The sequence below is a fragment of the Prunus mume genome, linkage group LG3 (genome assembly GCF_029339155.1).
Source record: "Prunus mume cultivar Tortuosa linkage group LG3, ASM2933915v1, whole genome shotgun sequence".
Lineage (NCBI taxonomy): Eukaryota > Viridiplantae > Streptophyta > Magnoliopsida > Rosales > Rosaceae > Prunus > Prunus mume.
Window position 1 is genome coordinate 14,795,511 of NC_142700.1, and position 26,428 is coordinate 14,821,938.

The 26,428-nt window shown below is 38.2% G+C and overlaps 2 protein-coding genes and 1 pseudogene across 2 annotated transcripts; all 3 read left to right on the forward strand.

Annotated features, from left to right (window-relative positions):
* Positions 1-1,042: 1,042 nt before the first annotated feature.
* Positions 1,043-2,509, forward strand: LOC148918828 ((-)-alpha-pinene synthase-like). Its single transcript, XM_089048513.1, has 5 exons — positions 1,043-1,098; positions 1,205-1,423; positions 1,507-1,645; positions 1,732-1,980; positions 2,056-2,509. The coding sequence occupies exons 2-5, from the start codon at positions 1,257-1,259 to the stop codon at positions 2,347-2,349; spliced, it is 849 nt and encodes a 282-aa protein (XP_088904639.1). The 5' UTR covers positions 1,043-1,098; positions 1,205-1,256; the 3' UTR covers positions 2,350-2,509.
* A 10,125-nt stretch (positions 2,510-12,634) lies between these two features.
* On the forward strand, positions 12,635-15,267 carry LOC103343924 ((-)-alpha-pinene synthase-like). The gene is made up of 7 exons (XM_089049292.1): positions 12,635-12,812; positions 13,058-13,337; positions 13,451-13,823; positions 13,930-14,148; positions 14,248-14,386; positions 14,489-14,737; positions 14,813-15,267. The coding sequence occupies exons 1-7, from the start codon at positions 12,681-12,683 to the stop codon at positions 15,104-15,106; spliced, it is 1,686 nt and encodes a 561-aa protein (XP_088905418.1). The 5' UTR covers positions 12,635-12,680; the 3' UTR covers positions 15,107-15,267.
* Positions 15,268-21,945: 6,678 nt separating this feature from the next.
* LOC148918829 ((-)-alpha-pinene synthase-like) lies at positions 21,946-25,000 on the forward strand (annotated as a pseudogene).
* Positions 25,001-26,428: the final 1,428 nt, after the last annotated feature.

Here is a 26,428-nt window from a genome sequence, read left to right on the forward strand (position 1 = left end):
CAAATAAATAAAAATAAACTTCGGTAGCAGGATTGATATGGCTTATCAATCCTGTAACGTGCTGGGCATAAAATAAAAGAACACGCAGAGAATTATTTTACGTGGTAAAACCCCATATCTGGGGAAAATCCACGGGACTCCTCAGTCCAACACAAATCCACTATAGAACGATGATTACAAGAAGTACTCACACACTTATCCTAGACACATTCTAGATAATGTTTACCGACTTCTTCGTAACTCAACTTCTGTCACGGGATGATCTTCGACACTCCTTATGTTGAACGCAATACTGGCCACGATTGCTTCAAGCTCACCGGAGGAAAACCGCCACCACGGTCTTGGTGCCCTCAACCGTATGAGTCACCGACATGCATATGAATGCAATATGAATGATTAAAGTGTTTGATAAATCACCAAGTAAACATTGAACACTTGATGATTTATCTCAAATATACGCACAGCAGCTTTTCTTAGAATTCTATATGCTCAAAACAAATATCTCAAAAGCTCTACAAATAAAAGAATGGCACATGATCTTTTATACAAGACTTGTTCTCTCTCATGGGATGGGAGAGAAACCCAATAGGCCACGAATATTAAACTTCCTATTGCACCACAACCTATCATCAATAAGAGATTTGATTCACCTTGGACTCAAAGTAATGACGCCTCTCTTTAAACCAAATTAACTAAGAGGTAAGCAACGTGCAGAGTCACAATAGGAAAAGATAATATTTTAACTTCAATTAAAATAGAGTTGAACTAGAAAAGTAATCTCAAGAGATAAAATCTAATCTTATTAGAAATAAGATTAACATAAAAATACTTGAGTGAAAATAACTCCAACTAGGAATCCTATAATGAATGCGTGACTATGTCATGATTTACCTGATGTCAAGATTCTCATATGGTCAGGGCATGCCTCGGAAGTGTGGGGTTGAAAGAGTAGTGACAAAGCGTTCAATAACAATTCCTCACAAACTAATTTTCACCCTATACTAAAGTCTAGGAAATGCCAATACGAATTTCGTACTAACAGTTAGATTTCAATCTTGTTCAGCTTTTACACAAAAAGGAGCTACAAGAGATTACTAGGTAATATAATGAAGTCTTTCTTTTAATTATATCTGTGTGCATGACATGAGGGATCTACTTTGCGAAGTTCAATTTGGGAGTAATATATTTACACATAAATGTTTAGGTGGTGGAGAGCACTAGACTTTGAAAGGAAGCTGCCATTTGCAAGAGATAGGATGGTGGAGTTGGACTTTTGGATAGTGGGAGTGTATTTTGAGCCTCAGTATTCAGTGGGGAGAAAAATTATGACGAAAGTGAGTGTCTTGCTAACGACAATGGACGATATCTACGATGCATTTGGCACATTTGAAGAACTAGTGGTCTTTACTGAAGCAATTGACAGGTGAATAATTTGAAATAAACAATTAATTCTTGCTTTTTTCTTTGAGAATATCCCATTTAATTTGTTTTAACTATATTTTTCAGGTGGGATCTCAATTGCAGTAATGAACTCCCAAACTACATGAAAATATTTTACCATGCACTCTTGAATCTTTTCAATGAAATTGAGGTGGAGATGGTCAAGGAAGGAGGATCATATCGAGTTCCTTATGCAATACAAGCTGTATGTAAAACATGACATACGCACAACTTAATTTGCTTTCAAAATATACACTAGTTTTGTTCTTGCTCAATATATATATGGCGCAGATGAAAGATCAAGCTCGATCCTATTTCGACGAAGCGCGATGGCTCCACGAAGGACGAATTCCAAGCATGGAGGAGTATATGAGTGTTGCAACGGTTTCTACATGTTACACCTTCCTTACAACCATCTCTTTACTTGGCATGGGAGATATTGTAACAAAGGAGTCATTTGAGTGGTTCCTCAATGACCCCAAAATTGTTAGAGCTGCAAACACCATTTTCAGGCTCATGGATGATATTGTTTCGACCAACGTACGTATAAATTATAGTAATTATGTACACGCATATGATCCGAAAAGACATTAATTTTGGATTTTATTTTTTCAGTTTGAGAAAGAAAGGGGGCATGCTGCTTCCAGTGTTGATTGCTACATGAAGCAATATGGGGTCTCCGAGCCAGAGACAGTTGATGTTTTTAAGAAACAGATTATGGATTTGTGGAAGGACATAAACGAGGAGTTTCTCATACCAACTGCTGTGCCGATGCCTATGCTTAAGCAGGTTCTTAATTTAACACGAGTGGCTGATCTTCTTTACAAGGGGGAAGATGGCTTCACACATGTTGGGAAGGTCACAAGAGATAGTGTTGCTTCAGTGTGTATCAATCCTGTGCCGCTATGAGTTGGATAAGATGAGAACTTGAGTGTAAGGTCCTTTGTTGTGCTGTTGTCCAAGTGTTTGATTTGAAATTTGTCTTGTTTAGGGAAGGATTTAGTATTTGTTTTCTAGGAAAGGGGATCTTGGGGTCGCCAAGTTTGTTTGAACTTTGAAATAATGTGTATTGTTTTCAAAAACTGAAAACTGAAAACTGAAAACTTGTTTGGTAACTGATTTCAGTTTTCAATTTTCAAGTGTATGTGAGTGTGAGTGTGGTCAATAGTTTTATATAAAGTACATTTAAATAGAAAATGGCTAGATTATTGTTTGAGTTTTGAAATTTGAAACTTGAAAAACAAAATCATTTTGTTATATATAAAGAAGACATTAAATTTTAATATATATTCTTTATAATAAAAAAACTCGAATTTAAGATATAAATGTAATAATATTATGTATTATTTTTCCCTAAAACAAGTATCATTTAATAAATAGGCTTTAAACGGGTAAGTTTGTTGAATTTCGGGCCGATATGGGCTAAATCGGCCCATTGAACCTAATTACTTCGTTCCAACATGACCTAAAGATATGAGTGGTGCCCGTGTTGTATTGGGCCGGTCCGTTCAGTTTGACACCTCTAATCTCTCCCTCCATTTCTTTGAGGGGATAAAAAAAAAAAAAAGGGACCATGTTCATACATTCCCTTGAATTGGACAAATAACAAACAAAAGTTTAAGCTTAAAAAAAGATAGAGACACATCTCAGAAAAGAGAGTAAGCTGAGGATGAGGTTAAGGAGGAAAATATTTGCATTGTTGAACGTGGGGAATATTTCCTGACTTCAGTGACTTTTTTGAAGAAATGAGGTTTATTAGACGGTCAAATCATTAAAACGAAATGCGGAATGACTTTACGAAAGAGACTTAATTGTGCCGTTGACGAAGTTTATTTGAGATTATGTGTACATATTCAGACCAAAAAAAGATATAACAAAACGTGTGCATTTGAAGCGGACCACCCCATCCTCAGATGCCATTTGGTTTTTATTTTACCATGCAATAATGAGTTCATATTTTCGGTCTTTGGCACAATTTTTTTCTTTTGGTCAAATAGCTTTGGCACTCAGATCTGATGATAAGAGAAAACTTGGAATTAAGTGTGTGGCTGGTCAGTACGCCTGTGTAATCTAGCAGGCGCAGGCATGCAGGTCCAAAAAATATGTAAAACATGTTATATATGAAAGGTTACGTAGAAAGAATACTGAGATCAAAGCACGGCTCGACAAAACTGGAAGTATCATGACTTATTAAGATTCACTTGTAGTTTTGACTTAAAAAAAAAGAAAAAAAAGATTCACTTGTAGTTCCCTACTTTGTTTTTTTGAAGATGCCATCATCATTAGAATATGGGTTCGTGACCTCCTCGGTCATAATAAACACCTTTACAATAAGATCAATGCCAACAAGGTGCTTTGGACATTCGACTATGTCGCCAAACTTCGCCTCTAGCTTTGCACTTTATCCCTCCCCTTGTCCAAGCTTAACTCTAGCTTTGCGCTGGAATCAGACGATTGATAGTGATAATTAAGAATGGAGTGGCTGGATTGGACGGTGGGAGATTGGCCATGGTTGCTTTGAGTTTGTGCGTTGGGGTTTTGTTTATGTGATTGGTTTGCCAGGCCTTGGTTTGGGGAAAAATTGAATTGTGTTTGTTCTTTTTTTGTCATTTGATTCGAAGAGAAATAATTTAGTTAGCTGATTTTCTCACTCCTCTTTTGTTCACTTACACTCGTTTTTGTTGGAAATTGTATGTTCTCACTCTTCTTTTATCTACTTACACTCTCTTGTATATGTTATAGTAAAAAGTATTAAAAAATAAAGGGAGTGTAAATGGACAAAAAGAGAGCGGGAAAATCAAAACCCATAATTTAATGTAAAAAAACTTTATTTTGTATCGTCTATGGGTTGGCTTTCTTTCTTTACATATGGGGAGAGAGATATTGAGAGAAAATGAGGTGTTTCTGGTGGCAAGGAGGAAAGGGGTTGTCATCGGCGGGGTGGGGTGGCTGACCAGTTTGGTTGAGTCAATGGGTGAGGATTGGTGCGGCTGAGGAGGGACGGGTGTGGGTGGAGGAGGATTAATTGGTGCACTTGAGGAAGGGGGTGGGCAGGGTTGTTTATGATTTATTTTAATTTTTAATTATTTTATTTATTTATGTGGAGGTGGGATCCACTTTCCACGTCACCCACTCAATTGGTGGTAATGATCCATGTGTATAAAATTACAAAACACCTCTATCATGTCATCAAAGTTAACAAACTTTGGATGGAGTTGATGACAGAGGACAAAGTGGGTTACCAAGCCTCAGTTAAGGGGTGGGCCGTTTTGAGTTTGGGGATAAAGTGAGGTTTGACCAAAGTTTCAGGGAAAATAGATGTAATTAAGCTCATAAAATATAGCCTCTGAAGAAAAAAAGAGTAGAGACTTGTCAGCTTTAGAAAGGTTATGGAAACCATAACTTCTTGCCTTTTTTTTTTTTTTTTGGCATTAATTATTGGTCATGTTTGGTGATTGACATTGGATTGGATTATGAGGTAGAATTGAAGGGTCCGTTTGGTGAGTTGGGTTGAATAGGATTCATAATCCTAATCAAATATTTGGTTTCCTAAAAATAACATGGAATATTGGATTATGTCTAATCCTACTAGGCCAAATGTGATTATGAATCCTACCAAAAAGTTGGGATTAAGTTGGATTGGATTATACTAAGTCATGTAATAGCAAATTTCAGTTAATCCAACCTCTTAATGTATAATACCAAACACATTATTGTTATCATTTTCAATCCAATGTGTCGGTTGTAACTTTGACACTGATGATAAGAGAAATCTTGAAGGATGTGATATTTCAAAAGGATTTCATGATCCTTTTATATATTAATTAATCTACTTTCTGACATGCAGTTTAATTGATTTTTTTATTTGCGCTATAACTAAGCCTATATCCCGATCCTTGCCTATGTATACACGATTGTATAAGCATTGTGATCTGCACCGACTAAGCTTTCCCTATAAAAGAGAAAAAAACATGCAAACCATGTCTGTCCAAGTTGGTTGGTCAGCTGAATCACAAAATGCTAGGGGTGATGAAATTGCTCGTAGAATAGCTAATTTTCACCCAAGAATTTGGGGGGATCAGTTCATCAATTATGATGATTCACAAGACATTGTAATGGATATCAATGCATGCACTTTATTTGCCTAAATATTATATATCACTTTTGTCACGAAAATCTTCTTTTGTGAGACTATATACTATGAATCTGATTTACATTGATCATGTTGGTTTGATTGTGTGGTTTGGCAACAAAAGTCTCTCGCAAAAGAACACACTCTTTCTCACCAAATATATGGACGTTATTTCAATTTTATAAAAACTTTTTCCACATGTTTTTACTCATTTAACTTGTTGCTGCAGATAGCTCATGCTTATAAGTAAGGACAGGTTGACGAACTGAAAGAAGTTGTGAGAAGGGAAGTATATAACTAGTGCAGGTGATCTTTCACATCAGCTCAAGCTAATTGATGCAATCCAGCGCCTTGGCGTGGCATACCATTTCGAAAGAGAAATTGAAGAAGCACTGGAATGCATGCATACTACATTTCATGACCATGACAGTGATGGTGATCTATACAATGTTGCTCTTTGTTTTCGACTACTACGACAGCATATGTCTTGTGATGGCTGTTCCAAACATATGTCTGGTGATAAGAGTGTTTTCTCATTTCTCAGCCCTTTTGATGGAGGCACTGTGACTTTTGGTGGAGGTCACAAGTCACAAGTTGTTGGAAAAGGTACTATTTGTATCCCTGGATTACCTGAGCTTAAGAATGTTAGATTTGTTGAGGGTCTCACATCCAATCTCATTAGTGTGAGTTAGCTGTGTGATGATGGAGTAGTAGAAGTTAGATTCTCCAAGCATGGCTGCAAAATCATTGGAAAAGGTGGCAATGAGATTGTGAGCTTGGCAAGGTCTAGGGACAATTGCTATTGCATTGATAATGTCAATGATGCAAAAGAAATAGTTTGCAATAAGGTTGTGAATGACACATAGTAATGATAACTTGAGCTAAGATTGGTGTAACTTCAACTTTTTGTTTCTTTAAAGGCTTGGCGTCCTTTAACTAATAGATGGAAGATGGCTAACCTAAATTCAATCCACACTTCGCCCAAATCTACTTTCGAAAATACCAAAAAGTCCTATGTGAATTAAAATTATAAATAAAATCTTATAATTGCAATCTATTAAAATCATAAGAAAAATCATGTAATTACAAATCATGTTGAAATCTATTACATTAAAATCATGTTATTACAAATCACGTTGTCCCCTTAAAGAGACAATCTGTCTTGTCAATACAGACCCAAGTCCCGTATTAAGATTGGGTCATTGACAAGACATATTGTCTTTTTAAGAGCACTGTGTGCCTCATGATCAGATTTATTTTTATTGTTGTCTTGTCTCTTTAAGGAGATAACTATTAACAAGACAGATTGTCTTTTTAAGGGAACAACGTGACTCATGATCATATTTGTTTTTATTTTTGTTTAGGCTTTTTCTTCTTTTGTCCCTTGAGCTATGAGATTTTCAATGAAGGTAGACATATATGCATTAATAGATATCAATCGCATTACTGAGGATTCTGCTGCAATGGTACCCTTGTGTTTCTAATTTGGCAAAAAACATAGAATTTTTGTGGTACTAAATGTTAAAAAGCAAAAAATAGTAATTAATGTTTTCTAGCTACAACAAATATCTAACTTCTCCCTTTCAACAAAAGAAATAATGGTTCCAATAATAATAAGGATCAACTACATAGAAAGTTGAAAAAAATACTCTTTAAATTTAATTATTTTTTTTTAAGTATCTGTCAACTATTTAAAAAATACTTTAAAATGTTGAATAGTGAAATTTGTTTCATAACAAAATTTATATATAAAAAATTAAAAAATAAAAACCTAACTCAGTACACCAACCTCTCCACACCATTGCCAACAGCACCACAACCAAACCCATCCACCACCCACCACTCCACGGTCCCCCAACCTCCCCAACCACAACACCCCACTCCGGTATCTACTATCTCCCAACCCCTATTTAGTGGTATATTCAGGATTGTTGAGTTTTGGGGTTCACGATATAAAAGTTACGAAATTTGATTCATATGAAAATAACACAAAAAAAATTGAACGATAATACTTTCATTCATAATTAATTAATCAAAACACAAAACCCCAATCAATTAATCAAAACACAAAATCCTAATCAGTTAATCTAACAATTGTCTTACGTGTATTCACCACATACAACAAAATCCCAAATCTCAATGAACTCCTGGGAAGTTCGGGGACTGAAATGGTAATTGGAGGGAAGATAAATAAGGATTTAATATTTTTGGGGGACTGAAATGGCGGCCTGGGAAGTTGGGCAGCATCAAAATGTTTGTTTATTTTTTTGGTTAAAGACCACCATCAAAACGAATCGTTTTGGCCAGGTGATGAAAAAAAAATTTAGCAGTGCGAGCATGTGCTCGTCCGACGAGCGTGACAATTTGATTGCGGCATTGTATCGAGCAGCTAGTCTGCACGCAGAGGTCTCCCACAACCTTCCATTGGTCGCCGGATGTTTTTTCCAGTTTCCATGTGCTCCCCCTACCACCTGGACCCAGCCCATATGATTTTTTTTTTTTATTAATTCTTTTGATTTTGATTTCTTAAAATTAATTTTTCAGTTTAACCAAAGATATATGTTCACCATTACTCATAAAATGTCACATCTATCATATAGTTAACCACAGTTAACTTTTATGTGAGAATTAAAAAATAAAAAGGAGCCCACAACCCCTCCACATTTTTCCTCCTTTACCCATTTGTGTTTTTCTTCACCCCACACCCCCACAAAAACAGAAAAAAAAGGGGTCCTCCCCTTCTGCCTCCTCGCTCTCTCTATTTAAATTTAATTTTTGTCATTTTAAAATTCATATTATAATATTTTATAGTATTTAATTATGTTAAAATATAAAATGACTAATTTACCCTCATATTTAATGGCAAATTGGATGAAATGTTGAGATTTAGACGGCAAGAGGGAATTGACGATACAAATTAGTTTGTGTACTTAAGATCCCCAAAAAAAAAAAAAAAGTTGAGGATGCAAATTGAAAGTGGCGTACAAGTTCAGAAAGTAAATCAACAGTTAACAAAAAAAAAAAAAAAAAAAGAAAGAAAGTTCAGCTTCTAAGGTCTACCCAAAAAATAAATATAAAATAATAATAAAATAGCAGAAAAAAAAGTTTATATGGTCCCACCAAACGTTCACGGCTAGCTACATAAAATGCTGGTGAGTACTTAATTTTTGGATATACAATCACTTCTCTTCAGACCCTCAGATTAAATAGCTGATGCCATGTCCCAAAAGTCATCATCTTGTCTTTGCCTTCGTTCAATCATTTTCAAGCAAGCAGCTCAAAATTGTAAAATAATAATAATAAATGAATTTTTTATTTATTGGTGAAAATATAAATCAGCTTTTGAAACCCTCTATATAAAGCTTGGTTGGCCTTTTTGGGTTCACAAACAAGAAGCTGAGTAGGGAAGAGGCAGTGCAGGAACCATTGGAGTGGTGGTAGTTTTATGGCTAATGGTTCAGTTGGGATGCAGCAATGCAGCCACTTGTAGGGTTGGATAGTGTAGAAACTGATTTTCCCTTATATTATTCATATGATCATTATACAATATATATAAAGTCTGTAGAGAATAATATACAGTTACAACAAGTCATTATCACAAACATAAATATGGAGTTATGGCCTAATAACAACGTAACTGACAACTGACCATTTCCTATCATTAGTAGGATTAACTATTGTAACTCCATAACACTCCCCCGCAAATCGAGCGCGCATAGCAAGATTTGAATGAAGAAACCACATGGTGATGGAGATGGCAGTAGCAGTCGTCTGTAGTAGTCTAGTAAGGGAAACAAAAAAGAAGAACTCCATAGGTGCAACAATGGCTTGAGAGAAACAAAGTAATAGAAAAATAAAAATAATGCCAAGTGAGAGGCAGCAAATGAAGGAGCGCATGGGCTCATGGAAGGAGGGAATAAAATGAAGGGCTGACATACAAGTCAAATGTACCTATAGGCACCTGAGAAACATAACTCTACCTAGGGATCACCTCTAGGTAGGATAAAAAGCATGCGATAAGCGGGAAAATAAAGGGATGGGGAAGTGAAACCCATCATCAAGTGGGAAATGCCAGAAAGTCGTGCACAAAGAGAGAGAAACACAATTTTAAAAGTAAAGGGGTGGGGAAGAAAAAAAAACCACAAAAAAGAGAAGAAACACTTGCCAAGTGAGACAGAGAAAGGAAAAGAGAGTGTGGGCAAAACACATAGAGTTAAAATCTTTTCAAAATAAAGATGGAAAAAAAAGAGAAAGAAAGAGATGAGAAAAGGTAACACCCATCAAAAGGAGAAAGTAGGCAAGAGAGGGAGAGAGAACAAGAGGCAAGAGATAATCCATGAAAAGGAAAGGAAACTCAAGATGGCAGAGACAACCCATGATAGGGAGAGAGACAACACAATTGAAAAGAAGAGAAGAGAATACCCCAGTAACATAAAAGAATTATAAAGAAAAGAAAACAATACCCTTGTAACAAATAAGAAGAAAGGCAGTGCAAGAGAACATTGAAGAAGACAGAGACCAACAGTAAAATCAAAGAAATAGATTGGGCTTAAGAGGGGAGAAGAACACAGGTTGAGCATAGATAGAGCGTGAGAGGCCGATACCACAGAGAGAGAGAGAGAGAGAGAGAGAGAGAGTTCAAAGGGACTAACGACAGTGAAGCACATCAGGATAGAGACAAAGGCCGACTAGGATAAGGCTTGGCGAGTGAGGCTCAATCTTTAATAGAGAGCATAAGAAGGAGAAATGGCTCAATCATCAATAGAGAGCTAGACACAGAGAGAGTGAAAGATAAAGGCTCATCAATGAGTAGAGAGCTTGACAGGGAGCGTTGAAAAATAAAAGGAAATGGCAGTGGCAGCGGCAAAGAGAAATAAAAAAAAAATACTGATTATAGAAGGGAGGAGAAGATGGAGAACTATACATAAGCAAACATCCTTTCGAGCGAGGAGAGCCAACGACTCTCAATGTTGGCAAATGAAGGATCGCTAATTGGCGTTAGCCATTAGCTCTGATACCATGTAGAAACTGATTTTCCCTTATATTATTCATATGATCATTATACAATATATATAAAGTCTGTAGAGAATAATCTACAGTTACAACAAGTCATTATCACAAACATAAGTATGAAGTTATGGCCTAATAACAACGTAACTGACAACTGACCATTTCCTATCATTAGTAGGATTAACTATTGTAACTCCATAACAGATAGTCTGGTGGCTAGAGCCTAGAGCTATTTTTCAAATCGCCCTTGAAAATATAATCGAACCGGCCCCAAATCGTTTGTGTTTTTAATATATTTAGTTTACAGATCCCACATAGGCTTCTTTGTAATTTAGGTTCATTTTTCCAAAAAAAAAACAAAACAAAATAAGCTCCAACACATGCATGTGGTTAGTAATTGTGGAAATGGTCAAGTCGGTCCATGATATGGAGATTTCCCACTAAGATATTGTATTAACCTAAGTCTAGACACAAGTATAAAGTTGTGGCTGAAGGAAAGCGACTTAGGCAAGTCGGGTCCTCCACCTCTATTATAACTAGGCTTCAAGCCTCATCTCATATGAATAAATCATCGACAAAAGCAAGCAATCAAGCAAGAAGCCCAAGAGTTATAAAAGGCCAATTAGACTGTTGTCCTATAAATTCATGAGAAGGACAATATCGCGTCTTATAAACCCAATATGACGAAAAGGCCAATAGCCTATAGTTCTATATCCACCAAGCCGTGTACTCTCTCTCCTTTCTAATACTTCTATTATAGCTCAGTCATCAAACCTCAACTCTAGCTTTGCCCTTTGTCGGAGTTTACCCCTACCACCCAACCCAAAAAATTTCTATAAACAAAAAAGAAAAAAGTTTTTTTAACAAAAAAATGTTTACATGGTTTTGCTCATGATGATTTAACTAAGTACTTGTTGATGATGACAGATAACTCATGCATGCCTATTACCATAAACAGGTTGACGAACTGAAAGAAATGGTGAGGAGGGAAGTGTTCATAAATCTTAATGCTGGAGGTGATGATGGTTTTGCACATCAGCTCAAGTTAATTGATGCAATCCAGCGTCTTCGTGTGGCATACCATTTTGAAAGAGAGATCGAAGAAGCACTGGAATGTTGCGGATCATGACCATCTTACTGATGATGATGATGATGATTTGTACAATGTTGCTCTTAGCTTTCGGCTGGCGGAATCACATAAAGGGCTCAGGTGGCATAGCCCAGGGAAGGTTTTGGGAAATTATATTTAAGAATATAATATTATAAATTAAATACATATAATAACATGAGTTTAACATCATATGGCAGTGTGAGAGTTACATTGAATAATTTCTCCTTTCACCAAAAAATAAAAATAAAAAATTTCTCCACCAAACCCTCGTTAATTAGTTTCTAATTAGTCATGGAAAAAATGTTTCCAAAGCTTAAATATTTTTATACAAAAAGTAGAAGAGCAAAAGTAAGACTAAAACATAAATATAATAACATATTACAGCAGAATCCTCAGTTGTAATAACATGTGTGTGTTTACTGTTGTAAACAAATCATTGCAGTTGTAAATACATATTGCAACACATGTGTTTAAATAAATATAATAACATGAGTTGTAATTTCTCCACCAAACTCAGTTAATTAGTTTCTAATTAGTCATGGAAAAAAAATGTTTCAAAGGCTTAAATTTTTTTATACATAAATAGAAGAGCAAAAGTAAGACTAAAACATATGCAACACATGTGTGTTTACTGTGGACATTAACATTTGCATGTGTTAATGCGTATATATCTTTCTCCCACCCTGAACTTGCATATGTCTCATTCAGACCCAAAAAAAGAAAAAAAACGTGCATATATCTCATAGGTTGCTCAAAGGACCCAAACGAATAAAAAAACAAAAGCAAAGGAAGCAAACAAATCTTGCTGATTCACCATGGCGGCCTGGCCCCTTAATTGTTGCCATACTATTACGTTATTTTTTATATATTAATCTACTTTCTGGTACGCGTCTCGATCCTTGCCTATATATACACGATTGTACAAGCATTGTGATCTACACCGACTAAGCCTTCCCCTTCCCTACGAAAAAAAAAAGCATACAAACTATGTCTGTCCAAGTTGGTTCAGCAGCTCAACCACAAAATGCTAAGCCAGATGAAATTGCTCGTAGGACAGCAAATTTTCACCCAAGCATTTGGGGAGATCAGTTCATCAATTATGATGATTCACAAGACATGGTATGTAATGGATATCATGCATGCACATATCATAGATTACTTTTTATAACTCTTCTGGCACAAATACTATGAATCTAATTCACATATTTATGATGTTCGTTTGATTGTGTGGTTTAGATTCATAATTTGCCAACGAAAGTCTTTCGCAAGAGAGCATTACTCTTTCTCATTAACTAAATGCAGGTTATTTCAATTTTATAAAAACATTTTCGACATGTTTTTACTCATTTCATTTGTTGCTGCAGATAACTCATGCTCATAAGCAAGGACAGGTTGACGAACTAAAAGAAGTTGTGAGAAGGGAAGTATTCACAACTAGTGCAGGTGATCTTTCACATCAGCTCAAGCTAATCGATGCAATCCAGCGCCTTGGCGTGGCATACCATTTCGAAAGAGAAATAGAAGAAGCACTGGAACGCATGCATAATACACTTCATGACCATGATAGTGATGATGATGGTGATCTATACAATGTTGCTCTTTGTTTTCGACTACTCAGACAACATGGACATAATGTTTCATGTGGTACGTTTATATAGAAATTAATTGATATACTTGTGGAGTGTGGTGTGAGAGACTTTGGGCTACTATTATTCTAGTTCTTATGTTTTTGTCCATTTTTTGACCATCAAAACCAGATATATTCAACAAGTTCAGAGATGAAAATGGCAGCTTCAAGGAAAGCTTAATTGCTGACGTGTCTGGCATGCTAAGCTTTTATGAAGCAACACATCTGAGGGTGCATGGAGAAGATATACTAGAAGAGGCTCTTGCTTTCACCACCACTCACCTTGAGTCTGCAACAACCCGAGTAAGCAATCCATTGGCTGCACAAATAACTCAGGCCTTAGAGAGACCTCTGAGAAAAAGTCTAGAGAGATTAGGTGCCAGGCGTTACATATCGATCTACCAAGACGAAGCTTCACATAATGAGTGCTTGTTGAAACTTGCCAAGTTAGATTTCAATCTTGTTCAGCCTTTACACAAAAAGGAGCTACAAGAGATTACTAGGTAATATAATGAAGTCTCTCTTTTAATTATATCTGTGTGCATGACATGAGAGATCTACTTTGCAAAGTTCAATTTGGGATTAATATATTTACATATAAATGTTTAGGTGGTGGAGAGCACTAGACTTTGAAAGGAAGCTGCCATTTGCAAGAGATAGGATGGTGGAGTTGTACTTTTGGATAGTGGGAGTGTATTTTGAGCCTCAGTATTCAGTGGGGAGAAAAATTATGACGAAAGTGAGTGTCTTGCTAACGATATTGGATGATATCTACGATGCATTTGGCACATTTGAAGAACTAGTGATCTTTACTGAAGCAATTGACAGGTTAATAATTTGAAACGAACAATTAATTCTTGCTGTTTTTGTTAGGGAATATTCATTTAATTTGTCTCAAGACTCTCCTACTTTAATTATCTGTTTCAGGTGGGATCTCAATTGCAGTAATGAACTCCCTGACTACATGAAAATATTTTACCAAGCACTCTTGAATCTTTTCAATGAAATTGAGGAGGAGATGGTCAAGGAAGGAAGATCATACCGAGTTCCTTACGCGATACAAGCTGTATGTAAAACATGATATACGCACAACTTAATTTGCTTTCAGAATAATGTACACTTTCGTTCTTGCGCAATTGATCATTTTTCACTGGTATATATGCCTCAGATGAAAGATCAAGCTCGATCCTATTTCAATGAGGCCCGGTGGCTCCACGAAGGACGAATTCCAAGCATGGACGAGTATATGAGTGTTGCAACGGTTTCTATAAGTTACACCTTCCTTACAACCATCTCTTTACTTGGCATGGGAGATATTGTAACGAAGGAGTCATTTGAGTGGTTGCTCAATGACCCCAAAATTGTCAGAGCTGCAAACACCATTTTCAGGCTCATGGATGACATTGTTTCGACCAGCGTACGTATAAATTATAGTAATTATGTACACGCATATGATCCGAAAAGACATTAATTTTGGATTTTATTTTTTCAGTTTGAGAAAGAAAGAGGGCATGCTGCTTCCAGTGTTGATTGCTACATGAAGCAATATGGGGTCTCAGAGCAAGAGACAGTTGATGTTTTTAAGAAACAGATTATGGATTTGTGGAAGGACATAAACGAGGAGTTTCTCCGACCAACTGCTGTGCCGATGCCTGTGCTTAAGCGGGTTCTTAATTTAACACGAGTGGCTGATCTTCTTTACAAGGGGGAAGATGGCTTCACACGTGTTGGGAAGGTCACAAAAGATAGTGTTGCTTCAGTATGTATTAATCCTGTGCCGTTGTGAGTTGGATAAGATGGCCTTTTGTACAAGCGTGGATTTGATTGTCTTTTTATAGACATGCTTGGAATAATGTGTGTATCTTCTTATAGATATGCTTGGCCAAACGAAGTACAACCATTTAATCATTTTCAATAAAGAAATGTCAGTTCTTGAGTTTTGATTTATCTGTCTTCTTTAATCATTTTCAAAATACTGGGTCCCTCCTCAGTTTGTCTAGAGCATAATGTGTTTTTTGCTTCTATAAAAATTACGCAATAAATTATGAAGTTCAATTGTGGTCTCGGAAGGAATTATCAGAACTCTACTCAAATCCTGCAAAATTCTATGCTCAAATGACCCAAAATAAAAATCACTATGCAAAAACAGATATGATTGTTATTTTTTGAATAGAGGAAGATCATTATACCTTCATCTCAGTCATCTCAGTCCGCACTGTTTATTCATGCAGAAAAACATAAAATCGTCTTTAGCAAAATTGTTAATTTTCTAATTTACGAAGTGAAAGTATCAATTTTGAAGAATGGTTTTTATTTTGGTTAATATTACGAAGTGGTTGGAGCTCAAACCACTTGCCACCAACATGTTAAGGTGCTGAGATAGAGTTAGGCCTAATTTACGAAGGACAACTATATTAGTTATATGAGTTTTCTGGTGTTCATAATGTACTCAAGTGTCACTTGTTATGCCTATGTATCTGTAACTCAAGTGTCACTTGTTATGCGAAAGGAAAATAATTTCCTAAGAAGCCTTTGGCCAGTAACTAATCCACCTTCAAGTCAAGAACATCTTTTACATCTTCAACTTTTACAGAAGCCTCTCCGCCCATTCCTTGGTCGAGGGTATTTTGACGATATAGGAGTGTAAAATGTGATTCCATTAAGGATGTCACATCCTTTTTGTAATATGTTGTTGATTATGAATATATAGTGGGAATGTGGAAATGAAATAAAAAAAACAATATTAAATACAGTTGATGCTTCCACAAAAACCCAAAAAACAATATATTGTGTCATACTAGACACAAAAACCCAAAAAACAATATTAAATACAAACTCAATAAAGAATTCAATACGCTACCATTGAAAAACTGAAACGAATTCGGTAAATTGCCACTGAGAAACGACAACAATTCCGGTGGTAACCCATAAATAATACTCTATAGATGTCCTTTTATAATTACCATGTTAGAAAGATGAAAAATCATTTATCACCCTAAATAAGTAATGTCAAACGGACGCTAAGCAGGCAAGAACTACAAGACGAAAATGCCAATGATCTATAGTAATGTTTTTTTTTTTTGGGTCAAAAGCCTATAGTCCTATATACACCAAGTCCTGTACTCTTTCTCTCAATTCTAAGAACATCACTCTGTTATAAAAACCAACCTCTTCTATTGTTGTCTATTGTTCGGGAGCGGTCCTACGTTTTGAAAGCTGTAGGTGAACAACTTAAATGGGGTCTTCTACCCTATATGTATAAATTGCAATCGCCAAGCCATACGATACAAATTGAAAAGGAAAAGATGAATTGGATTCTGTTAAGCAATTTCCCTACACGATTACTAACTCCTTACGGTAATTGCAAGATACCGTGAAGAGTTTAGTCACTAATTTATGCAGGAACGAGTAATATTGTTTGATGACAGTGTTAGTTGAAGCTTTAGAAACATAATATTATCCAAAAGAAAAAAAAATTGAATATTATGGTGATCATCAATATCCTAATCAGAAATATAATATTAACTTAAAAGAATTGTTAATTTGATAGGTAGTCTCACAACAATTGCTAATTTTGTAGGTACTGACTGATTATGTGTTAGAATGTAAATCTAAACTACCGTTTATAAGATGCATTTTTGAAACATAACATTTTAAATTTGTTTAGCCATATAACATTTCAATACAATCGTATAAGATTTTATGCATAACAATTTCTCAATGAATGGGAGACATTTTTTATTATTATGAATATTTAAAATTGAAAATAACCTAACAAAAAGTAGTAAAAAATAAAGATTTAACAATAATACTATAGATCAACTCACTGGATTGTCTGGAATTCATGAGATGGACTTTAAGGAATATATATTTCTATTATTTGCGTGTTTACTGTTGTAATCAAATCATTGCAGTTGTAAATACATATTGCAACACATGTGTTTAAATAAATATAATAACATGAGTTGTAATTTCTCCACCAAACTCAGTTAATTAGTTTCTAATTAGTCATGGAAAAAAAATGTGTTTACTGTGGACATTAACATATGCATATCTTTCTCCCACCCTGAACTTGCATATATCTCATTCAGACCCACACAAAGAAAGGTGCATATATCTCATAGGTTGCTCAAAGGACCCAAAAGAATTAAAAAAAACAAAAACAAAGGAAGCAAACAAATCTTGCTGATTGTTGTCTTACGTGAGACAGCAATTAAAAACAATCCCATTCAAAGAACCTGAGAAAACAGTTGCATATTAATCTACCGTCTCCTCCCTCTCTTTTCCATCGTACTATTTTTCTCATCCGCCAATCAAGAAATCAAAGGAATCTCAAATTTTGAGTCAAAAATTCTTTGAAATTAAATTTTACTATCAAATAAACACATGTACAAAATTTTAAAATTGAAATTAGTTCTAGAAACAATATTTTTCTACAACAACAGATTTTTTTTTTCTTGAAATTTAAATTTCAGTTCTATCAAATCAATTAGCATAGTGATTAAATTGAGAAAAATAAAATCACCCTAACCAAAATTGAAATCAGTAAAAACAATATAACCGAACGAGAAAGAATGAAAGAGCACAAAAACAACCAGGACCATGTTAGCAACTACAAAAACATAACCCAACGAGAAATTATATGATCTTTCTAGAATGTAAGTTATATGATCTTTGTGAGTCTCTTTGAATTTCTTCATTCAATAGTGAAAATACCCAACACCCCGTGGACGTAGCCTGATTATGGGTGAACCACGTAATCTCTTGTGTTGTTTGATCAAATGTTCTTGCTTAATTTCTATTCACAAGTGCAAGCCCTAAGCACTAGAACTCGTTCTAGGGGACGACCCTCTTGGTGATGCTAAGTTGATTTGGAAGGATTGCGGACCTCGATCTCGAAGTGGCCATTTTTTTGTTGAACCAAATTTAGACATCAACAGTATATATATATATATATATATATATATATATACAACTTTTTTTTTCTCCTTTAAGAAATAACAAACTCTTCTGAAAAGTCTCACTTCAACTCAATTTTCTTCAAGTGTCATAAACCTAAAAAAATTGAGCTCTAAATGATCATTTTGTAACTTCAATTTGTTCAATTTTGATCTATATAACTTAAAAAGAATCCAAATTGTACAAAATTTAGTATAAGTGAGACTTTACCAACGCATTCGTTCACACTATATAGAGAATTTGTAAATATATATAGTTGTCCTCTGGACATAAAGAAAGGGCGCGTCGAGCAAATATTACACTGACTCAATTTTCTTTAATTACTTTTGGTCCCACTAATTGAAATGGTTGATTTGTTAGGATGTACTGATACGGAAGTCGGAGAAACTGTTGACGCAGAAAAATGATTCTGCACTTTCCCGCGTAACTTAGTGATTTCGTTACCTTCGGTATGCTATGGCCTCGGTAGTAAGTTATATCTGTAAGATAGCAAACGCTCGGTAAGTCCTAGGTACCGGTGTGATACCGGCCGAAGGCTCTCCGATGCTTAAGTAAGTACGGATTTAGTAAGTTTGAACTACAGATTAATAGGCAGTATGCCGTTAGTTCTGATTGATTACCTCCAAGCTGGGATGGTTGTCCTCTTTTATAGGCATTGGAAGGTGTGCATTTTGTTTAGAATTTCGATGTGGGACTGTGGACATTGATTGTGAGATTGCCACGTGTCCCAGATGCCAAGGTTGCCCTAATAGAGCGATCGGTAGACTTGATGCCGAAGCTAGATGCCGAAGGCTCCCATAGCTCCAGCTTGGTCCACGTGTCAAATGTTTATTGGCTGCTCATTTTGGTATAAACAGGAGTCCCCCAAGTCCTCTTGCGAGAATTCTCGGAAGGGGGCCCTACCGTTCGGTAGATCCATTTAATGGAAGGGCTCAACTCGAGCCTTTCGTTCTCGCCGTTCGACGCGTTTGGGTAGTCGAAGGTCGCGTCGAGGAGACAGCGAAGGGCGTCTGAGCGCCGACTTCGCGCCTCGCGTGCCGCCGTTCCTCATAGGATGAATGACACGTGGCGGAAGCAATGATGGCGCTCGGCGCATTAATGCGCCGTTGGTTTCTCGAGGTGTACCGTTGCGGATCCTCATCCTATAAATAGGAGTGACCCTGGGAGGAGACTCACTTTGCACTTAGTGAAAAGTGAGAGCTCTGCTGAGGCAATTTCCGACGATAGCTTCCGATATTCAAGGCGATTTCCGACGTTCGCGAACGGCAACCAGCGATTTCCGGCACCACAAACGGTAGGAAGGGCGATTTGTGTCCAGACGATCGAAGCACAGTTTGCGCTCATTTTCCAGAAGCTAAACTAAGGTACCGTTCGACATCTCCTTTTTCCCTTTGCATACCTTTAGAGTTACGTCCTTCCTTGGTTTGAACTAGACTGACCATAGGGTTCCGTTCGGTAGTCTAGTCGCCATAGGTAGTGATGTAGGGATCGGTAGGATAGCATCCGGTATGAGCCTTAGTTTCCTTTCTTCCCTGTTTTTGTAGATGTCCGATAGCGAGTCATTCTCCGAGCGAGAGCCCAACGCGTTCGATGAGGAGTCATCGGACGGTCTCTTTGACTCTGATGTTGAAGCGGCAGGGCTCGATGCCGAGGATGAAAGTGATACCGATGTCGAAATACTCGGCGAAGAGCCCACTCGCCTCGACACATGGCATCGGAAAGGGCTAATGACCGCCCGATGCCGTTGTCTATTATCTATAGCGACGGCCGCCATGTGGGTCTGGCGCCTGGGAGGCAAGCGCCGATCGCCCGATCGAGGCCTCCACTGGTCGCGGAGAGCGGTTGCGAACCATCTCCCGGCCTAGGGTTTGGTAGTCTTTCCCAAAGAACCCTAGGGTGCGATGGCTGTTCGAAGGATCTAGTCTTCGGCGTAGATTACCCGGAGCCTAACAGATCACCGAGAGGGAGATTGTGAGGTTTCAGGTGAGTATCTTATCCCGATTCGGTAGGCATGAGGATCCGGGTCCTACCGAATCTCTAAGCAATCCGAAAGATGGCGAAGTCATCTTCTTCACGGACGATTTCGCGGGTGAGGCTCCCTCGCTGCCGTTCGAGAGGATCCTAGCGCAGATAGGCTATGATCCCGGCAGTTCAATCCCAACAGGTAGCGCTAATGGGTGTGATCACAGCCTTCGGCATGGTGGCGAGGAGAGCCTTCAGACGGCAGTTCTCCCATCTGTCTGACATCACGAAGTCAAGTCCGCCGATCATGGGGCTGGGTTCAATCTAATCGCTTGAAGGCTACCGGCGTGGCCATTTGTCAATGCCATACCGACCTCCTAGAAGACGTGGAGGAAACGGCGGGTGCTTTTGTCCGGTGGATCGAGTCTCCTCGAGACACCCGTCCGTTTCACATTCCCACCACGTTCCAAATCGCCGGTAGGCCATCCTACCGTTCGTAGGACTCCTTGATTGTGTTATCCTTTGGTTATATTAATTCATTTCTTTTGTATGTAAATCAAGCGGGCGCTACTCAATCGAGATCCGGATCGAGAGGGTGAGGTGAAGGTCCTCGTGGAGAGGGTATATCCGAGTTTCTCTTCACCGCCAACCTCATCAAAGCCCAGCTCGTCACCCCGCCGAGAGTAAGCATACTTGACCATTCGACAGTTTATGGTGTAAATGAGAAATCTGACCGCTTCCGTCTTGCGGTGACCGAAGAGAGGAAAACTGCCGAGGCAAAGAGGATGAACGAGTCCTCAAAGAGGCGCCTCATGCTCAGCATGCAAGGGAAGAAGAAGGGGCGGCAGGCCGGAACGGCACCTCCGCCGCCGGAAGGGTGGACCCGACGACCTAACCCTCAACGAGCGCCGTCGTCGGATGAACGCCGAATCGGCGCATGCCGGCGGCCGCTGCTGGTCCGTCTCCCACCGAGGTACGCCGCCGAGGGCACCTCCACTAAAGCTACCGACAAGAGGCCGGTCACGGTAGACCTTGATGCCGACCCGCTCTGAAACGCAGGCGACAAGCCGAGCCCGTTCGGGCCATCTTCTCGCCGAGGATGAGGAGGCGCCTTCCAAAGTGTCACCCTTGCTCGTCCTTCAAAGACAGTCCGGTTTGTGAACCACATGATCCTCGGTTCACAAATGGAGCTGCCAGAGATTGAGGACCTTCAAGAAGCTCCTTCGGGAGGAGGGGCAGCGCCTTCCAGCTTCCTTAAGTGCCTACCGTTTTAGCAATTTCTTGCCGTCTGTTTTCTTTTTGGCTAACGTTTTCCTTTGCTCGAGCCTCAATGGATATGTGGCTGTGTGTCAAGCGAGCCATTAATGCCGCCGAAAAGGCGAAGAAGGCGTACTGAAGACGGCAGAGCGAAGGTTGCCGGCCGCAAAGCCATCCAAGCCTAGGCGAACTTGGCGAATGACATGCAGGCTACCGAACGGCAGGTCAAAGTTTATCAAGCCAAGCTCGGTGAGATGTCGGCAGCGTTGGAGTCGCACACTATCGGCAAGGGAGGCTCGGGAATCGAAAGAGGCGATCCAGGTGGCCTTTGAAGAGTCCGAGCGGGTCAGGGCTTCCGAGATCGAGGCTGCCGTCTAGGAGGCGATCGGGCGGTACCGTAGGTCAACTGAGTTCTCTACTTTGCTTGACTCGGAAGTAGGCCGGGAGATGGCGGACTTGGTCTACCACTTCAAACGGTACAACCCCGGGAAGAAGCTCAACCTCAACTTCATTGCCGATCCTCCCCCCCTTCCTGAAGGCATAACCGAAGAAATGATTGAGGAGTACGAGGGGAGGACGCCACAGAGGAGGTCCCGGCCGATCCCGGTATCGCCGGCGATGTGAATGCCGCCGGCCGATGAAGCCGCCGCCGATGAAAGTTTCAGACGCCTGCAATGATACTCAAAGGTATAGTCCTATCTCGAACGGCAGGGCGACAATCTTCTCCGAAGCTTCTTCTCCAGTCTCGCTCATCTCTTATGTAATTTAACGCCGAGGGCATTTTTAATGTAATTTCGATGTATTCTTGATGCCGTGAGCATCTTCTGTAAATGTACCCTTGATGACGTGAGCATCTTCTTAATCGAAAGTTTCATCCTTTTTTGTTATATTTTATTTTCGAATTTTGAGGGCCCAAGTTAATGCAAGTTGATTTGCAATCGGTAAAACACTTAGGACAATCCCTTCAAAAATGCCGAGGGCTAGATAGAAGTTGGAGAACAACGGTCGTACTTGCCGAAGGCTAGCGACGGCTAAGAATGCAGAAGGCTAATCAAAGCCCAAAGTTGATTCTCAGAGCTAAAGTTGTCCTTCAGTCGGTAGGCTAATGTCAAGTTGTGTAGTTTTAATGCGACCGAGGGTCTCTACCGTATCTTCTTTTTTTTTTTTAAACGAAAAGAGCTTAAAAGGGTACAACAAAGATTCTGAATATATGGGCCGAAGGCCCTTTTCATTGATAAACTGCCGAAGGCAAAGATACAATATGGAGTGCATTTTACAATTTAGAAACCCGCCGTAGGCTAGAGAACGCTTACACTGCCGAAGGCCGTGAATACAGAGAAGCCGAGGGCTTTTGGGACTCTATTGTAATCCTACCGCAGGCTAGGTGACTTCATTTAAAATAATATTTCAAATGCTCCACATTCCAAGGATGACCGAGGGTCTTTCCGTTGGAGTCCCTGAGTCGATAAGTCCCCGATCGCTGGATACCGATGATTTCGTATGGTCCCTCCCAGGATGGTCCGAGGGTTCCTTCCGTAGGATTCTTGGTTGCCAGCGAGACTTTTCGCATGACCCAGTCTTCGATTCGAAAGAGCGGGATCTGACCCGAGTCATAGTACCGAGAGACGCGTTGTTTGTAAGCTTCGTTCCGAAGGTTGGCTTGTGCTCGGCGTTCTTCGAGCAGGTCGAGGCTTAAGGCGAGCGCCTCCTCATTCGCCTCTGGTGTGAAAGCTTCCGTTCGGTAGGAAGGCTCTCCGATTTCCACTAGGACCACCGCTTCCGAGCCGAAAGCCATGGAGAACGGTGTTTCACCAGTTGCCGTTCGGTAGGATGTCCAGATGGCCCATAATCTCTTGTGTTGTTTGATCAAATGTTCTTGCTTAATTTCTATTCACAAGTGCAATCCCTAAGCACTAGAACTCGTTTTAGGGGATGACCCGCTTGGTGATAACAAGTTGATTTGGAAGGATTGCGGACCTCGATCTCGAAGAGGCCATTTTTTTGTTGAACCAAATTTAGGCATCAACAATATATATATATATATATACAACTTTTTTTTTCTCCTTTAAGAAATAACGAACTCTTCTGAAAAATCTCACTTCAACTCAATTTTCTTCAAGTGTCATAAACCTAAAAAACTTGAGCTCTAAATGATCATTTTGTAACTTCAATTTGTTCAATTTTGATCTATATAACTTAAAAAGAATCCAAATTGTACAAAATTTAGTATAAGTTCGTTCACACTATATAGAGAATTTGTAAATATATATAGTTGTCCTCTGGACATAAAGAAAGGGCGCGTCGAGCAAATATTACACTGACTCAATTTTCTTTAATTACTTTTGATCCCACTAATTGAAATGGTTGATTTGTAAGGATGTAGAATGACTTTAGGTTTCTCGTCTGGTTAATCACTTAGATATGGGGGTTGAAGTCTCAGGTTTTGGGTTGTCTAAAAGAACTTTTTATATCCTAAATAATCAATCATGTTAATAAATAAGATAAAAGTTCAATAAAATTAGTAAAAGTGAGGTTTTTCCTCAATGCATCATGTTTTTAAAGAACACGGAATGTCCTGTATAGAAAAGCTTCAGTGCCAATGTGTCTGGCATGCTAAGCTTGTACGAAGCAACACATCTAAGGGTGCATATGGAGAAGATATACTATATGCACATATTTTATCAAACACTTTTGAATCTCTTAAATTAAATTGAGGATGAGATGGTGAAGCAAGGAAATGCATATATACCGAGTTTACTATGCAAAAGAAGCTGTAGTACATTCATAGTTAGCTTAGCTTTTACTTTTCATATATTGTATATCAATGATATTTTGCACTTCTTTCTCTCAAACTATATCGAAGTTTACTTGTTATCGCTCGTTTAGCATATGTCAAATGCAGTGGAAAGATACAGCAAAGCTTACTTTGATAAGGCCAGATGGTTACACGAAGGATATGCGTCCCAGGCATGGAGGAGTATATGCATGCTGCAACAGCTTCTGTTGGTAACAACTTACTTTCAAACATATCTTTACTTGGCATGGGAGATATTGTAACCAAAGAGGCATTTGAGTGGTTATCCAATGACCCGAAAATTCTAAGAGCTTCGAATATCATTTTAAGGCTCCAAGGTATAAGAAGATACTTGTAATTACGTTGAAGATTAACTAAATGCTTTGGATTCTATACTTTTGCAGTTTGAGAAAGAGAGTGGGCATGTTGCTTCTTGCATTGATTGCTATATGAAGCAACATGGAGTCTCAGAGCAAGAGACACTTGATGATGTTTTCAACAAACAAGTTGTGGAAGGATATAAACGAGGAGCTCCTTATAAGACCAACTGATGTGCCACGGCCTGTCCTCATGCGCACTCTCAACTTAACAAGAGTAGTGGATCTGCTTTATAAAAGGGGAGAGGCTTCAACACATGTTGGAAAACAAAAGAAGGATACGGTGACTTCCCTTTTTATTGATCTTTGTAATTTATTCCTAACTCAATAATCACAGAAAATGTCATTTTATTCTATATCAAAACAAGTACAAAACACGAGAATGTATTTGGGCCAGACCAAACTCCAATTTGAAGAACATGCGAATTCTCGACTAATTTATTTTATAATATAACCTTCATGCACATATATGCATAATTTCTGAATCATATGGCAAACCAAAATTTAGTTTATTATGCAATGTTGGATTTGAAAGCAAATGCAATGCGTTTTGTGCCACATCAACAAACCCCTCTCTTTTTTTTTTCTTTTTTTTTTTAAAATTTAAATTTTATAGGTTTTATAAGCAAAGCTCCTTTATCCTTTACTAAGTATGGCCTGGATAATAAGTGGTGGGCTTGTTGGGCTTCGCTATGAACATTAAAGTTATAAGACCCAATTCATGATCCAAGAACTTAAACTTCATCAACACCTTAGAAATCCTAATAAGTGCATTTTGATAAATAAATTAAAAAAACCTACAACACATGCATGTGGCTAGGAATTGTGGAAATGGTCAAATTGGTGAACAAAGCCCATGATATGGAGATAACCTAATTCTGGCTGGAGGGAAAGCGACTTAGTGTTAAGTGCATGTATTTTGAGTTTTTCTTTTGGCTTCCCTTGACAATATTGTAATAGGACATACATACTCAAGCTCAAGTTTAGATTAAGAATAGTTTCTCTAAGTGTTCTTATCTGGCTGCTATCTTATGAAAGATCAATCATATTGGCAAAGGCAATTTGTGCATTGCATCATATTGCATTCATTAGATTTCTTAAGATTATCACTAGTCATCTTGTTTTCGTATGACTAGTCATCCTTTGCATCTGTAGGATTTTCAGCTGGATCCTAACAAACCTTTTTGTCATATTCTGCGAATTTTTTAAGCTTCCATGTGTACTATTCTAACCTATAAATTTTTGGGTAAAAGCGCAGTCGTCAATTCTTGAGGGAATTTTCTGAAAATGTTTTTTCATTTCCTTTTGCTCTCTTTCTTCCTCAAGAGAAAACCACCATTTTCATCTATGAGTTTTCTAAATTGATTTTTTGAAAATTGCTTTTGAAATATGAAATCTGCATCTAGCTAGAATAAATAAATTCTCATATTCATCTAGGTCATATTCAAGATTGGTTTCTTCAAGAGTATGGTTTCTTGAAGAATTGGTCATTTTTCCTTGAATCCAAATTTTGATTTTTGTATGAGTTTGAGCTAGCTAGCTAGTGCCATGGGATGAAAGAGCTGAAGAATGAGCTGCTATTGCCACGAAGGACTAAGCTGCTAGAATTGCTAAGTTGAAGAAAAAGATTGCACAAAGGAGGGATAGCTTATCTTCCTAAATAGATTTAGGATTTCTTGAGCTTGCTTGTGTTTCTTTGTAAGAATCTTCTTTGCTTAGTGGATTGCCTGGTCGGTTGATGATCCTCAGTTTTTCCTAG